The 14,434-nt window shown below is 59.5% G+C and overlaps 2 protein-coding genes across 12 annotated transcripts in view; both read left to right on the plus strand.

Annotated features, from left to right (window-relative positions):
* SDK2 (sidekick cell adhesion molecule 2) overlaps window positions 1–2,935 on the plus strand; it is a 40,754-nt gene extending 37,819 nt beyond the window's left edge. For all 6 annotated transcript variants that reach the window (XM_015880096.1, XM_015880098.1, XM_015880097.1 and 3 more), the window contains 3 exons: window positions 368–506; window positions 640–766; window positions 1,705–2,935. In XM_015880096.1, coding sequence (XP_015735582.1) covers window positions 368–506; window positions 640–766; window positions 1,705–2,058 — 620 coding nt within the window. In that variant the 3' untranslated portion in view covers window positions 2,059–2,935. The remainder of the gene's footprint in view (window positions 1–367; window positions 507–639; window positions 767–1,704) is intronic.
* A 2,216-nt stretch (window positions 2,936–5,151) lies between these two features.
* On the plus strand, window positions 5,152–12,605 carry CDC42EP4 (CDC42 effector protein 4). 6 transcript variants are annotated; one of them, XM_015880118.1, is made up of 3 exons: window positions 5,152–5,458; window positions 10,814–11,092; window positions 11,231–12,605. In XM_015880118.1, the coding sequence occupies exons 2-3, from the start codon at window positions 10,889–10,891 to the stop codon at window positions 11,816–11,818; spliced, it is 792 nt and encodes a 263-aa protein (XP_015735604.1). In that variant the 5' UTR covers window positions 5,152–5,458; window positions 10,814–10,888; the 3' UTR covers window positions 11,819–12,605. The 6 variants fall into 6 exon arrangements, with proteins under 6 accessions (XP_015735604.1, XP_015735605.1, XP_032304170.1 ...); XM_015880119.1 differs by having other exon boundaries at window positions 11,252–12,605; XM_032448279.1 differs by having other exon boundaries at window positions 10,811–12,605.
* The last annotated feature ends 1,829 nt before the right edge of the window (window positions 12,606–14,434 follow it).

The following is a 14,434-nucleotide window of genomic DNA, read 5'->3' on the forward strand; positions in this document are numbered from 1 at the left end:
CGGCTTGTCTTGCTGTCAGCTGTGGAGTCAGGGCAGCTCAGGGGCTTGGCGGAGGTCACTGGGATTAGTCAAACACAGCCCTGTTTTCTTAGCTGTATCAAGGGCTCAAATTGTGGGGAAAATCCAGACCTCCTCGTTAAGCAAACAACCGCTGAGCAGGAGGGAGCTGCAGGCAGTACAGCAGGGCAGAGTGCGAGCCAAAGCTTGGCACTGCTGGGGGCACAGGGCATCTCATGGGTGTCCCTGAACTGCACTGTCCCCAGTGTGGGCATGGGTTGGGGCAGGGGATGGGGCTGGACCACCCCATGCTGCTTCCCCGTTTGGAGAGCTCAGGGAGCCTGCAGGATGCTGAGTCCCTGTCCTGCAGGGAATGGCTCCAAGGCAAACGCCCTGACCCACGGTGAGATGGTGAGCCTGGATGAGAGCAGTTTCCCTGCCCTGGAGCTCAACAACCGGCGCCTTTCCGTCAAGAACTCCTTCTGCAGAAAGAATGGAATCTACACCCGGTAGGAGCCCACGCCGTGGGGCAGGAGGGAGCTGGTCAGACATTGTGCCCGTGGGCAGAGTCCTGGGGGGGCTCTTGGTGTGTTTGGGGGCATCTCGCTGTGTCCCTGAGCTGAGCACCTGCCTGTCTCCAAGGTCCCCACCGCGCCCCAGCCCCGGCAGCCTGCACTATTCGGATGAGGATGTGACCAAGTACAACGACCTGATCCCAGCTGAGAGCAGCAGCCTGACAGAGAAACCCTCCGAGGTCTCTGACTCCCAGGTACTCACTGCACTAATTGGGTTTGGATGTGGGGGCTCAGGGGCTGGGAGAAAGATGAGCATGGCTGGGAGCCCTCCTTGTACAAATCCCAGGGTGCGTTTTGGGGACAGCACTGCCTGTCCCATGCCCTTAAGTGGTGCTTCCCCACGGCCTCACGGCACAGATCCAGTGGGAAGCTGGCACAGCCCCTGACCTATGTGCAGGGGATGTGGCACTGCAGGGGATAGTGCGGGGTTGGGGACTGTCCTGCTGCCCGGTCACTGATGGCAACGGCCACAGCTCTGCCAACCCCGCAGAATGGCACTGTTGTGTCCTCGTGGAGCAGCGGGCAGCTGTGGCCGGGCAGTAGCACAGCCCCCAGGGAGCACTGAGCATCACCCCCCCCTGGGGCCCGATGCTGCAAAGCAGCAATAAAGGGGAGACTGAAGCTTTAGGGAGGGGGCCTAGTGGCACAGCCCTGTCCCCAGGCAGGGTCAGCCCCCTTTTTCCCCCACACTGATTCCTTTGGCGGATCCCAGCCCCATTCCCTTCTGCGGGGATCGAGTGTCTTTGAGGAGCTGTGAAGAGCAGCGAGAGCCGAAAGCTGGCGCGGTGCTGCTTCCCCGCCGCCCCTCAAAGGGCCCTTTGTGCGCTCCGAGGAGAAGCTGAATCCAATTACCGAGAGCAGGAGGCAGGCGGCCGCCCGCCAGCACCCCCGTCCCCACACCCCGGGGACAGCGGGGGCCCCAGGGCCACGCAGCCCTTTTGTGCGAGGTTTTATTTCACTTGAGCAGAAAGCAGAACCGCCCCTGCGGCGCTGCAGCCATTCCCATCCCCTCCATCTTTTGGGAAAGCTCATCTTTGATGGTCGTTTGTGGGTCCCTTCCAGCTTGGGGATACTCTGATTCTATGGTGATGGGTGGCTCTGCCCTACGTTCACCCTTTTCTCTGTCCTTTAGGGCAGTGACAGCGAGTACGAGGTGGACCAGGGCCACCAGAAAGCCCACTCCTTTGTCAACCACTACATCAGTGACCCCACCTACTACAACTCATGGCGACGGCAGCAGAAGGGCATCTCACGGGCACAAGCCTACAGCTACACTGAGAGCGACTCCGGGGAGCCCGACCACACACCCCTCTCCAACAGCACCTCCACACAGCAGGGCAGCCTCTTCCGGCCCAAAGCCAGCAGGACTCCCACCCCACAGACCCCCGGCAACCCCCCCAGTCAGCCTGGCACCCTGTACCGCCCTCCCAGCAGCCTGGCTCCCGGCTCCAGAGCCCCCATTGCTGGCTTTTCTTCTTTTGTTTGATATTTCAAGGGGAGCTGGAAGAAAACTACATGAAACAAAGGAGCCAAAAGAATAATAATAATACAAAAATATGAAGAAAAAAAAAAAAGAAAAAAAGAAAAAAAATTTTAAAAAAAAGTCCAAGAAATCAAGGAAATAAACAGCGAGGAGGAAAAGAGGAGGAAGATGTTGAGGGGCTGCTGAGGTTCAGGCTTTTTCCTTTTCTCAGCAGGACTTGGAGCAGGAAGCCAAGGGACAGTGCTGGGGCTGGGGGGCAGAACCTCGCTTCTCTTTTCAGTCGAAGCTTTCTGTGTTGTGGACTCCTTGGCTGGGGTGCAGGGCTGCAGAGGGGCCCTGGCTGTGCCACAGCCCAACCCGTGGGTCCCACAAGGAATGGGTAGTGATGCAGAGGAGACTGCATGGGGAGAGGGGCTCTGTTTGTGTAACCCTCAGAGGGGTGAAGCCCCCCCAGCCTGGAACCTCTGAGAAACGGGGCCAGCAGCCACATGAACAATGAATTGCACTCTGTGTTTGCCCCTGGCCCAGCACAGCCCCCCAGCAGAGCCCCCAGGGGTGCAAGTGGTGCTGATGTTCCCTATGATTTGCAACCTGGAGAGGACTCAGTGGGGTGATGCAGTGACTGTGGCCGCTCCTCTGCCTCTCTGGTAGCGTGGAGGTGTTTTTATTTTAATTCTGTTTTGTGCAGAGGCCTGGGAACCCAAGGGGCACACGGTGGTGGTGATGCCCAGGGTGCTCTGGGGCTGGAGAGGGGGGTGGTTTTGGTGCTCTCTGCATAGCAAACCTCCCCACCCCCCCTCCTTCCATTGCCTGTTGGTGAGCCAGGCACCAGCTGGTGGGGCTGCACCAAGAGAGATGCCAATAAACAGCCTGAGGATGACCCCGTCTCACCTGTCTGTCACCGCACTGCATTGGAGAAGGAGCTGGTAGGATGTGTTTATCCATCCTGCTGCACTGAAAGTCAACCCTATTACACAGCTCAGCACACAGCTCCCTGATTGGTGCTGCATTCTCCTTGGGACCTATGGGGCTGGTGGTCTCGGTGCTAGTGATGTTAGTGGCACATCTTGCCCACGCTGCCTCAGTTTCCCTGTGACACAGACAAGACGCAGCCAGCTACTCTGGGCTGACCTTGATGTGTTCCCCATTGTGCACTTGGCTGGGTTCTGCAGTCTGCCAAGGGCGAGCACTGTGCTTATCAGGGCTGGGTCAGCCAAGGGGGGCAGAGGGGAGAAACTGAAACACCAAACCTCTGCTGTACAGAACCTATATTTCTGGGCACAAGCTGATGCCTGTGTGGCTGGTGGGGGTGATTAGGGAGGTTTCTGGCCATGGCCAGCATGCACAAGGGCTCTGGGGCTGGGGGATTTGTGATGGCACCCAGGCTGCTTGCCTGGTGCTTCCCACACCCCACTGCAGCACTTGGGCTCAGGGGAAACCAGACGGTGCTCTCAGAAGCATCTCCTGCATGGCCAAGGCAGCACCATCAGCAGAGCTGGCAGGCACTGAGGTGTTGGCTGTGCTTGCTGGGGAGGAGGGGACTGGCTGCTGGGAACCCAGGCACATTTTTCTTGGCTTTTAAAAGTGCTTTACAATCCTTTTTTTTCACTCTGCTTTCAAAAGCTGCTGAGAAGAACTAAAAGGAGCCAGCGATGGGTTCAAAGAGGGTCAGAGCCATCCAGCCACCCGCTCCTGAGCCTCTGAGCATCCCCAACCCTACTGCCATCTCCTCAGGGCTGGATCCTGCCCCGGGGGCTCTGTAGGAGGACAGGAGTGGGGGCAGCTCTGATAGTGTTTCAGGTTCAGTGGGTGCCTGCTCTGCCCAGCCACAGCCCCACCAGCCCTCAGGTGCTGTCCCCAGCAGTGCTGTCTTGCTGGCAGCCAGCTGAGCTTAATTCCTTCTGACTGTGCTGTCTTACCCAGCACTGAGCTCTCATGACAGCATCAGGTGAGGCACGCAGCATTGGCAATGCAAGGCCTTCATGTGACATGAGTTAGCCTGGTAGCACTGATTTACCTGATAACAAGCCATGGGGGCTGCACATGGGCTGAGCCCCAGGATGGAACCTCCTCTTTTACAGCCACTCCAACCTGAAGAAGCACAGGCACAGTGCTTCGTGTCCTGCCTCAGTTTCCCCAATGCAAAGCAGGGAAAATGAGATTTCCCAACCAAACCGGCTATGAAAATGGCAGTGATGTGAACAGAGGGAGCAGCACAGCCTGTGGGGAACCTGCAGGAACCAGCAGCAGTGCAGGACACCCACACCAGTGCTGTTGGTTTGGTCTTAGTGCTCAGCCCCCAACTCTGGCATGCCAACCCCCACAGTGCTGCACGTTGCCCAGCCCTGCAGTGAGCAATAGGTTTATGGTTCTGGTTCATCCCACACCCACAGTGGGCAGCATTGGGATGAACCATTGAAGTGCCCAGGGCTGCCTGGTCTCAGATACATCCCTTTGGGTTGGTGCTGCTAAACCCATGCAGCTGCATTTTGGGGAATGGAGCCGCCCTGCACTTTGGGTTCTCCTCTCGTTGGTGACACCAGAAACCTTTGTGCCTCGGCACCATTGTGCCCCAGCAATGAGCTCCTGAGCACGTAGGGCCGCAGCATCTGGAGCCGTATCTCCCACTCGCCACCCCTTTATCCCCTATTCTTGCTGCATGCACAGAGGCGCCAGACGCTTCAGAATATGCAAGAAACGCCGCATTAGGCAGATTCGGGATAATCTTGTCTCTCCCGCCCCTTTTCTCCCACAAAGGTCTCGCCTTAATCTCCAGCCTTAACCCCCATCGCGTGGGGCTGCCGAGGGGATGGGGCTATAGGGCTATAGGGCTGCGGGGCTGGATGGGGACAGGATGGGGACAGCAGAGGGCGAGTGGGGGTGACACGATTGCGAGTGGAGCGGGGCCAACGGTGCTCCCCCGGGGCTGAGCCCATTGACTCCTGGCTGCTCAGTTCGGCTTTAATTCCCTTAATTAATTACAGCCTCCAGCCTCGGTTCCCGTGCTGGGGGTGCGGGCTGCCCCCGCCCACTGCTGGGCCTGGATGAAGGGAGAACGGATCTCCCGGCTGCCCCACGGGGGGGGGGGGGGGAGTCACAAGCGTGGATCCCTGCGCTCCATATAGGGGACCTCTCCCCAAGGTTGGGAGATCCCAATGGGGACCCCTAAAAATGCCGCACCCAGGACAAGGGTTATCCCCCCCCAGCCCCACTCGGGTTTGAATGGAGGGAGTGGGGCAGCCCCATGACGTTGTACGGCCTTATTGGCCCGGGCGGGGCGATGACATCATTGGAGCCCGGCGGTAGTGGAGGGGGTGCGGTTTCTCTTCGGCTCGGCTCGGTACGGCGAGGCTTCGCACCGGGAGACACAACCATGGGCCGGGCATGGGACCCGAGAGCGCAGGTACGAGGGGGGGTCGGGCTGCGCTCCATTACGGCTCAGCACGGCACGGCTCGGAACGACACGGCACGGGGGTGGGATGGCCGGGCCTTGGCTTTGCTATTGTCCGGGGGAGGGACGGGGCGCGGCGCGGCGGCATTGGGGCAAGCACTGAGCTCGGACCGTTCCTCTCCGATGGCTGTTGGGGGAGCTCCGGGCCGTGTGTTGCCGGCTTTGTCGTAGGGATAAAGCTCCGGTGGGCAGGGAGCCCCGCGGGTGGGGTTCGGTAATCGGGAATGGAGCTGGGCTGCGGGGCTGGCAGCGCCGTGGCCCCAACCTCCTCCCACCTCGAACCAGGGAACAGCCCCTGAACCAGGGGGTGGGTGGGATGCGGGACCGGGGGGTCCGGTGCCCCACCACTGCGGGTGGAGTCCCGGGGCTGTCCTGAGCCCTGTCCCTGCTCCAGGCCGGGTGTGTGAAGGAGTTAACAGGATGCAGCGCCTCCGGAGCTCTATTTGCCCAGCCTGGGGCACCGGTTCGCCCCACCCGAGCTGCGGGCTCCGGCCTCGGGGCTGTCCCGGCCCTGGCGCGTTGTCCTGCCCCGGTTCGCGGTGCCCAGGCTGGGCTCTGACCGCCCACCCCGTCGAAGTCCCGAACTCTGCGCCCTTCTCGGAAACGCCGATCCTTGGAGCAGCTCCAGCCGCACCTCTGGGCTCGCTGGGACGGGGCTAAAGCGGGTGCTGAGTCACAGAGCAGCTTGAAATCCCCCTTTAGCTCTGTTTCCTGCAGATGGGGATGGGTCAGGGTTTCCCGGCCGTCTCGTTCTACTCTCCTATAGCGCTCAGCACTCCCGGGGGACGCATTCTAGATATCCCGGGGCCTTTCTCAGCTCTGCAACGTGAGCACGGGGCTCAGAAGCCTGATACGGTGTGGGACGGTGCTGCCAAAGCCGAGCTGGGGGGTAGAAGCCGCTGGTGGGGAAAGGGATGCAGCCTGAGCTGCCCTGGCTTGACCCCAGCAGCCCCGGTGTCGGTATGGATGTTTCCAAGTGCCGATCTATAGGCTGTTAACGCAGGAGATGGGATCATTAGTTATGGGGGGGGGGGGGGAACTGAGGCAGGGAGAGGGGCAGGGAGCGACGGACCGATCTCGGGACACGCAGTAAACAAATCTGTTTTGGACGCGGCTCCCTCGGAGACCGTGGAGCGAATCCAGCTGAGGTTTAGCACAAGGGTATGTTCATGAGGTTGGGTGCTGGTGGGGGGGCAGCCATCCCCTCGGTGCCACGCTGTGGGGTGAGCTGTGAGCAGCCCGGCGGCGTTGTGCTGACCGCTGCCGTCTCTCCCTTTGTTCGCAGGGTTTTGTTTGAGCTCAGGCAGCGCGGGGCCCTCAGCCGGCCGGTGGGGTGCGGGCAGGTTGGGGTATCGGGGTGAGCCGTGGGAAGCCGGGCTGTTTATTTCCCGTCCACCCCAACGAAACCGCAGGAATTCGGAGCCTGGAGGAGGTCAGGAGGGCTGTTTAGCCCCGGTATCCTGTTAGACCCTGACCAGCCCGTTGTTGCCAGAGACTGAGCGGGGAGATAGATAACCCTTCCCCTCGGAAACGTCCCCTCCGTGGCTGCGAGCTGCTTCTCGGGCCCTAAGCAGGAGGTTTTTGCTCCCTTGCGTGTTATGGCGTGTCCTGCCCATAGCTCCTCGCTGAACTCTGGATGCAGCTTTTGGGCGTCAGCTCTCCCTGGGGGAACGCCGCTTTTTGGCACCGCCAGGCTGGCGCTTCCCCGGGTCAGCTCTGATTTACGCACAGATAGCTGCAGCCAGAGCCGAGCTGAGCCGTCCCTCTGACCCGGGCTCCGACGGCTGAAGCCTCCTCTGTGCATCCCCTGACTGAGTCGGCTGCGGAGCCAACAGACAGGACCAGACCTGTCACCTACAGCGGAGATCAGCGTTTACCGGGCGCCTCCTCGTCCCACGCGAACAGAACCGGCCGCCCCAAACCTGGCGGGGCTCATCGGGGTGTGATAACACGTCGGTCCCCTCGTGGGACCGGAGGTGGCAGGGCGTCATCTGAGAAGAGAAGCGTCTCCGGCAGCCGTCTGCCAAGCAGCGACATCAAAGGGCTGTGCGAGACGGCAGCCGGGGGCTGGGGGTGGGCAGCGTCCTCCCTGCCCCGGAGCTGTATTGGGGATGGACCGGTCCTGTGCTGCCCCTGCCCCAGCGCCCGGCAGGGTGGGGAGCATCCTCTGATCTCCGGGGCTGGAGGCTGCTGCCTGTGGCATGTGCACAACCTGGCTCGTTGGGATCCGGCTGGGCTGGATGGGATGGGCTCTCCCAGCCCGGGAGCGGGGTGAGCCAGAGGCAAAGTGTGTGGGAGTGTGGCTGGAGCGTTGTTTCCCTCGCATGCACCCATGTGCCATCCCTGTGCTTTCGCCTTGTGGTCCCCAGTGGGTGACTGGTGTGGAGTGGGGTGAGATGGGGCTGCAAGTGGCATTGGGGTGTGTGGTCACCGACACTAACCCTGTGTGGGGCTGGCTGGGATTTAGCTCTCCTCTGTGCTGTCTGCAGGATCTGGGTGTCCCTGAGCACCTATTTGCTGGGGAAGTCAGGGATAAGAGGCTCTGGCTGTTTCGAGCTCAAGGTCCCAAAGGGTTGAGAAGCAGGGATGAGGCAGAGTGCGAACCGCTGCTTTGCCTTCTTCCTGTTGCCTTTAAACCCTGCTTACAGGTCCCATCCTATCCCCATCTCCAAAGCCCTGCCTGGACTCGCTGCCACCCGTCATGCCCAGAAATGGGCAGCGCTGCCAGCCTTGTTGCACCGCTCAGGTTTCACAGCCGTGATCCCAGAGGCAGCAGAAGAGGCAGCTGTGGAACTGCTCTGGCCTGGTTTCCTTTGTGAAAGCATGCACAGCGTGAATGTCACAGGATCTGCTCCTTGCCCCGAGCGAGAGCAGGAGGAGAGAGGGCTCTGTGCCCCATTCCCTCAGTGGGATGGGGCTGGTGGAGGTGGATGCTCAAGGTTTGCCTTTATGTGAGGCTGGGGGTAAGGCCCTGAGGGAGATTTGGGCCATTATGAAATGGGTTTGGGGGCTGAAGCTTCGGGGTTGGAGGGGGGAGAGGGCTTGTTTGGAGGCTGATGGTGATGGAGGGCGGCTGGATAGGGAGGCTGTGCCAGTAACTCCTGGCGGCCCCTTCACTGCAGCTTGCAAAGTATCTTGCAAATGCTCAACTTGGCCCCGAAATCTAAATACAAGGGAGGGACAGTCCCCAGATGGCCTAAATCAGCCAGCACGGTTGCCTGGCCCAGCTGGGGAGCTTGCTGGGAGTGTTTGTTTTATGTAAAACCAAAGGCTGCAGGAATGCTGGCCTGAAAGGAGAGTGCACAGAGTGAAATGTCTGCACCATGCGCATGCAGGAGCTGCTGCTGGAAGTGGGGTGCTCTGGGGAGCTGATGGGCTGCACATGGGTGTGAGGAGGAGCCCATCCAGCTCTGGGTTTAGGGTGGCTGCAGTGTATGGGATGAGCTGGTGGGAAATGGAGCAGCTACACCATCCATGCCGCTGTGTCCCCTCCGGAGCCCCCATGGGTCACTATGTCCCTGCAGCTCTGGGGGCTGCTATGCAGTATGCTGGCTCTGAGCAGGAACTGCGTGAGTGGGGCAGGGAATGGGGACTTTGCACCCATGTGGGGTCAGAGTGCGCCCTACCCACATGGAACGAGCTCAGCTGCGTGGTGAGGGACAGACAGACATCTCAGGGCAGGTTTGGGGTATGTGTGTGGGAATGTGGCTGGGTTTTGTTGGGATCTTGCTGCTGTATCAACTTATGGGTTCGCTCCCCACTGGTCCCACAGAGCTGGGCATGGCTGGAGGACATAGGGAAGAGTTGTTGTCCCTTTCCCTGTGAGCGTCACTGTGCCGGCAATGCCGCGGTGCCCAAGTGGAGGAAGAGGGCGGCTGTGAGCTCTTCCTCTCTGGCTCTTCCTCACTCGGGGCCACCTGGGGCTTCCTGACGCCATGGGATGCAGAGATGTGGTCACTGTCCTTGTTCCCTCCTGTGTGGCCACTGGGGCTGGGCTGGATGGGGTCAGTGGTGGCACTGGGGATGGGGGTGGCCGTAATGGTGCCGGGTTGTGGGAAAGAGGAAGGGAGAGGTGCTTGGTCATCTCTGCTGTGAGCTGTAAGCCCTGAGTCACAGCAGTGATGGTGAGGTGGCCGTGTGGGGGAGTGGGGTGGGGGCACATGTAGGATCAGCACCAGGGCACAGCATGGATGGCTTTGTGGTACCCCCATGTCCCCATTCTGCCATGCATGCCACCAGGTGCTCAAGGCTGCAGAAGCTGTCCCTGCTCTGCTCCCCTCAGCCTGGAGGTGCCTCCCGGGGGCTCCTCACACACTTCCTGCCGTCTGTTTCCAATTCCTCCTGGCTGCTGCTCCTCCCAGCTTTCTTTCAATTAAAAAAAAAAAAAAAAAAGAAAATCCCAGGCATCCCCTCGGTGTGCGGCTCCTGGAGGTTCAGTGCTGCCGTGCCGCACTCCGGTGGGCTGCACAGGGAGGGGGGGGGCAGTGGGTATGTATCCCCAAAGCGTGGTGGTGTCACCCAAGGAGCTCTGCTGTAGATCTGGCTGCTGTGGGGCTCAGCTTTCCCTTCTGGGGCAGTGGGGTGATAGCGGTCCATGGTGCAGGATGAGATGTGGCGATGCTGTGATGGTTCCCCAGGTTTGCTATCCTGGATCTGCCTCCGAAGCAGCAATAAAGTGCAAGTGGTCAGGGAGGAGAAGGGACACCTGTGAGCCTTCAGCTCAGGGTCACCATGGGACAGGACAAGGGGACCACAGTGCCATGCTTGTTTCCATCAGGGACTTTCCTACTGCTCTTCCATGCCCAACTCTTGGTCTGCTTTGTGGATGGGGACTGGCACTGCTCATCTGAGGGGACAGAACAGGGTGTGGATAACTTGGTGGAGTCTGAGGCCCCAACCCCCCTTGCAATGGTCTGTGTGTAGGAGCTGATGCTTTTTCCTGGGGGATCAGAGTCATTTGTGGCCATGGTGTTGTATTTTGCAGCCTGGTAGTATGAGGGCTGGTGTCAGCAGGTCTGTGCCCATTGGTTTAGGTTGAGAGGTGGTAGCCTTATATTGCACCAGGGGGGTTCAGGTTGGATATTAGAAACAATTGCTTCTCAAAATGAGTGGTTGGGCCCTGGCACAGCTGTCCAGGGAATGACAGAGTCACCATCCCTGGAGGTGTTTCAGAACCATGGAGATGTGGCACTTGGGGACATGGTCGGTGGGTACAGTGGGGGTGGTTTAGGGGCTTAGAGGTCTTTGATTCTATGATTCCGTGGTGTCTCCATAACCTGACTGTGTCCCTCTCCTGTCCCCTTGCAGTGACCCACTGGTGATGCTGGGTGTGACCCTGTGTGTGGAGCAGCAGCCGTGAGCAGCAGCCGTGCACGCTGGGCCATGCTGCCCACCACCAGCACCATGCCCATCCTCAAGCAGCTCGTTTCCAACTCGGCACACTCCAAGCGACGCTCACGGGCCGACCTGACAGCAGAGATGATCAGTGCACCGCTGGGGGACTTCAGGCACACCATGCACGTGGGCCGGGCTGGGGATGCCTTTGGGGACACCTCGTTCCTCACCAGCAAAGCTGGAGAGCCAGAGGTAGGTGAGGAGCCAGGAGCCTCCAAGCCAGGGCTGCTGTCCCGCCGCTTCCGCAGCAGCAAACGCTCGCAGTCGGTGACGCGGGGTGACCGGCGGGACATGCTGGGCTCTCTGCGTGACTCCGCTCTCTTTGTGAAGAACGCCGTCTCCTTGCCGCAGCTCAATGAGAAGGAGGTGGACAGGAGCGCGGGGCAGCTGCCCAAGAGCCTCTCCTCCAGTCCTGTCAAGAAGATGCCGGAGGAGATGAGCCCCGAAGAGCAGCAGCGTCTCAATGGGGCGGCTGCTGGGCCGCTGAGCCCTGGCATGGATGAGCGCGACTTCGGGGACATCACGGAGCTGCCCGTTGTGGTGGCCAAAAGTGGGACGGGCATGAAACACGCCGAGTCCATCATGTCCTTCCACATCGACTTGGGGCCCTCCATGCTCGGCGATGTGCTGAGCATCATGGATAAGGAGCAGTGGGAGCAGGATGAAGACCTTGAGGTGGAGGAGAGCCGCGAGGAGGGGGATGTTGCTGTACCTGGTTCTCCAGTGGCCACACAGAGCCAGAGCCCATCCCGCAGCACCGGTGGCCCCAGGGACAGCAGTGCAGCATCCAGCTGTGCCTCGGGGCCGGGGGAGCGCAGCCCCCTCCCAGTAGGAGCACAGAGCCAGCGGGGCCCTCCAAAGCGCCCTGACAAGGAGTTCTCCTTTGCTGATGAAGATGATGATGAGATCAGGGTATAAGGGCAGGCGGTGAGCTGAGGGGACTGGTTCTTATTTGTGACTGTTTGGACATGGGGATGGCTGACCCAGTGCTGGGGCTGGCAGCACCAGGAACACTTTGCTCTTCTCCCACCCAGTTTGCCAGTGCCATCCCATGGTGACAGGACAGTGCTGCCCTGGGAAAGCTCCAGTGTGTCCTTGGACAAGAAATAGACTTGGTTCTTTCTGTTGGACTTTGGATGCTAGTGCTCTTTTTTCTTTTCCTTTTTTTCCCCTGCCCATGTAAAGCATTATAGGATCAAACAAAATGAGGCTTTGAGGTTTTAGTCCCTCTAGTAATACATATATATATTTTTTTTCCACCTTAAGGTTTTTACTGCTCTCCGATTTGTACTTAACTTTCTTTACTCTTTGCTTTTGTTGTTGTTTTTTTAACGGAGGGGACATTTCCCATGAGGAAGGACTTAAACTCAGAGCCCTGGGACAGCTGGCAGCTCTGGGTTTCTTAGGGACTTTCTGCAGTCTGAGAGCCTCTGCCTTCATGCTGCAGTGAGGACTCACTCCTCACACATCAGATGGATGCTCCATCCCAGCAGTGACACACTCCGTATGGTCCTGGCACCGATTGTGTTGGGGACACTAATAGGACCGTGGGTCTGTGCCCTGAGGGATGAATGCCTGGGACCCCCCGGTCCTGCATGCTGGTGGAAGCTGTTGTGGGGCTGTTCTGGTGCAGGCGGGTGGAAGAAAAGGGTTTTATACCATGTATGTAAAAATGTGAAGAATAAAGGAAATGTTAGTGACAGCAGTGGCTTGAGTTCCTATGGGGTGAGATGTGGGTGGCTGCCTTCTATATCAGATCCAGTGTGGGGATGGGGTTTTTCTATACTGCTTCCAGACCTGGTGCTGTTGCCTTCTCCCTGGCCCTGTGGCTGCTCTCTGGCTCAGTGTGAGGCTGTGCCAACCTGGCTGTATGTTGGCACCTGTGGCTGTGCTCTATCTGCCCATCAGAGCGGGGCTGCCTGCTGTGGGGGAAGCGGGTGAGCTCCTGCTGGCCGGATCTGGCTCTGGGCTGTGCCCTTCCGGCCAGCCCTGCTCCTGCCAAGGGGTGGCTTTGCCAAGTGGCCTCTCCTCCTGCAGCCTGCTTCCTTCAGCCAGGGAGAAGGGGAAGGTAGAAGGGCAGGACTGGCTGTTTGTTCCCAGTCCTATGGGCTGGGGGTGCCCTGTTCTGAGCCCTGGGGTGGGTGGATAGTGGGGTTGTGTCCAGCACAGCAGGTATTGCCATCCTATGTCAGGGTTTCTGCTGTTCCCTACCTGGTAGTGGGATGGGATAAGATGGGGAGAGCAGTCCAGGAACACTTCCTCATTCTCAAGCAGATGGCTTTACAAGGCTGGACCAGGAGGGAAGGATTTGGCTGCTCTATTATTTTCTAGCCCTGGGAGGGTCTGGGCTGGGTGCCCACCACCCTGTACAAGAGGTTGGGAGGGTGATGCTGGTGGGAGCAGGCGCTGAGCTGCGGTGGGGACACAATGGGGTCCTGTGCTGACACAATGCCCTGCGGTGTGGGACATTGGGCTATTGTTTGGGATGGGAGAACAACAGCAGCTGCAGCTGGCAGCCGGGCCAGTGGCTGCTCTGAGCTCACCGGGACGCCTCTGCCCTGCTCCCACCCTGCTCCATTGGGCTGAAACTGCTGCACTGGGCTCTGAGCATCCCTCCCTAAACCAATGGTGCTGGTCTCTGTGTCCTGAGAGGTCGCCAGGCTCCTTCTGTTCCTTATTGTTGCCCTGACATGAAGCAGCACACAGGGAAGGTCTATGGGGTTTGCACCCCTTCCTGGAGGGTGCTGTGGGGATGGGGAGCCCCAGGGCAGGTGCTGAGCAGTCCTGGCTCTGTCACAAAGCCATTCCCATTGCTGTGACGCCTGTCGGCTCCAGCCTCTGCTTGGCAGCACCGCACTGCTGCGAGCCGACAGGGCAGAAAGCACAGCAACTCACTGAGTGCAAATGGGACACAGCTCTGCTCAGCAGTATGGGACCACAGCCCCAGTGCAGGGCCAGCAGTGTGGGGTTAGGGCTAATGGGGAGCAATGCTGTGATGCCAGGGAGCATCAGACCAGTGCAGGATGTGACATTGCATGGGGTGCCTTCAGGACCAACTACTGGGTGCTGGTGGGTGCTCAGTGCAAGGCTGCAGCCCCGCTGGCAGTGCTCAGCAGGCGGGCAGCACTGCTCCAGTGCATTTATAGCTAGTGACAGAATGGGAGCAGGTCTCCATCCCTGATGTGTCAGGCCATGTCACTCCGGGCGCGTGATGGGGTTGTTCATGGCTGCAGGAACTGTATGATGGAAGAGGGACAGGGGTCTGCTTGGGGTGGCCCTGGGAGGCAGTGTGACACCAGGGTTGTGTCCCACTCATGCTACTACAGCCTCACACATGTGCAAGCCCCCAGCCTGGCAGTGAGGCCAAAGAGGCTCCTCATGGCTTGCAAGGAGTGAGCTGGCTGTGCCCACTGTGAGCCTGGGGATCACAGAATCACAGAATTATCAAGGTTGGAAAAGACCTAGAAGATCATCTAGTCCAACCATTACCAATACTTCCAGGCTAAATCATAACAGGGATGTGGCACTGCAAAG

Source organism: Coturnix japonica, chromosome 18, assembly GCF_001577835.2.
Source record: "Coturnix japonica isolate 7356 chromosome 18, Coturnix japonica 2.1, whole genome shotgun sequence".
NCBI classification, from domain to species: domain Eukaryota; kingdom Metazoa; phylum Chordata; class Aves; order Galliformes; family Phasianidae; genus Coturnix; species Coturnix japonica.

What these genes read in the sequence shown, in the direction of transcription:
- CDC42EP4 (XM_032448279.1), top strand. Translation starts at nt 10,889, where the DNA reads ATGCTGCCCACCACCAGCACCATGCCCATCCTCAAGCAGCTCGTTTCC.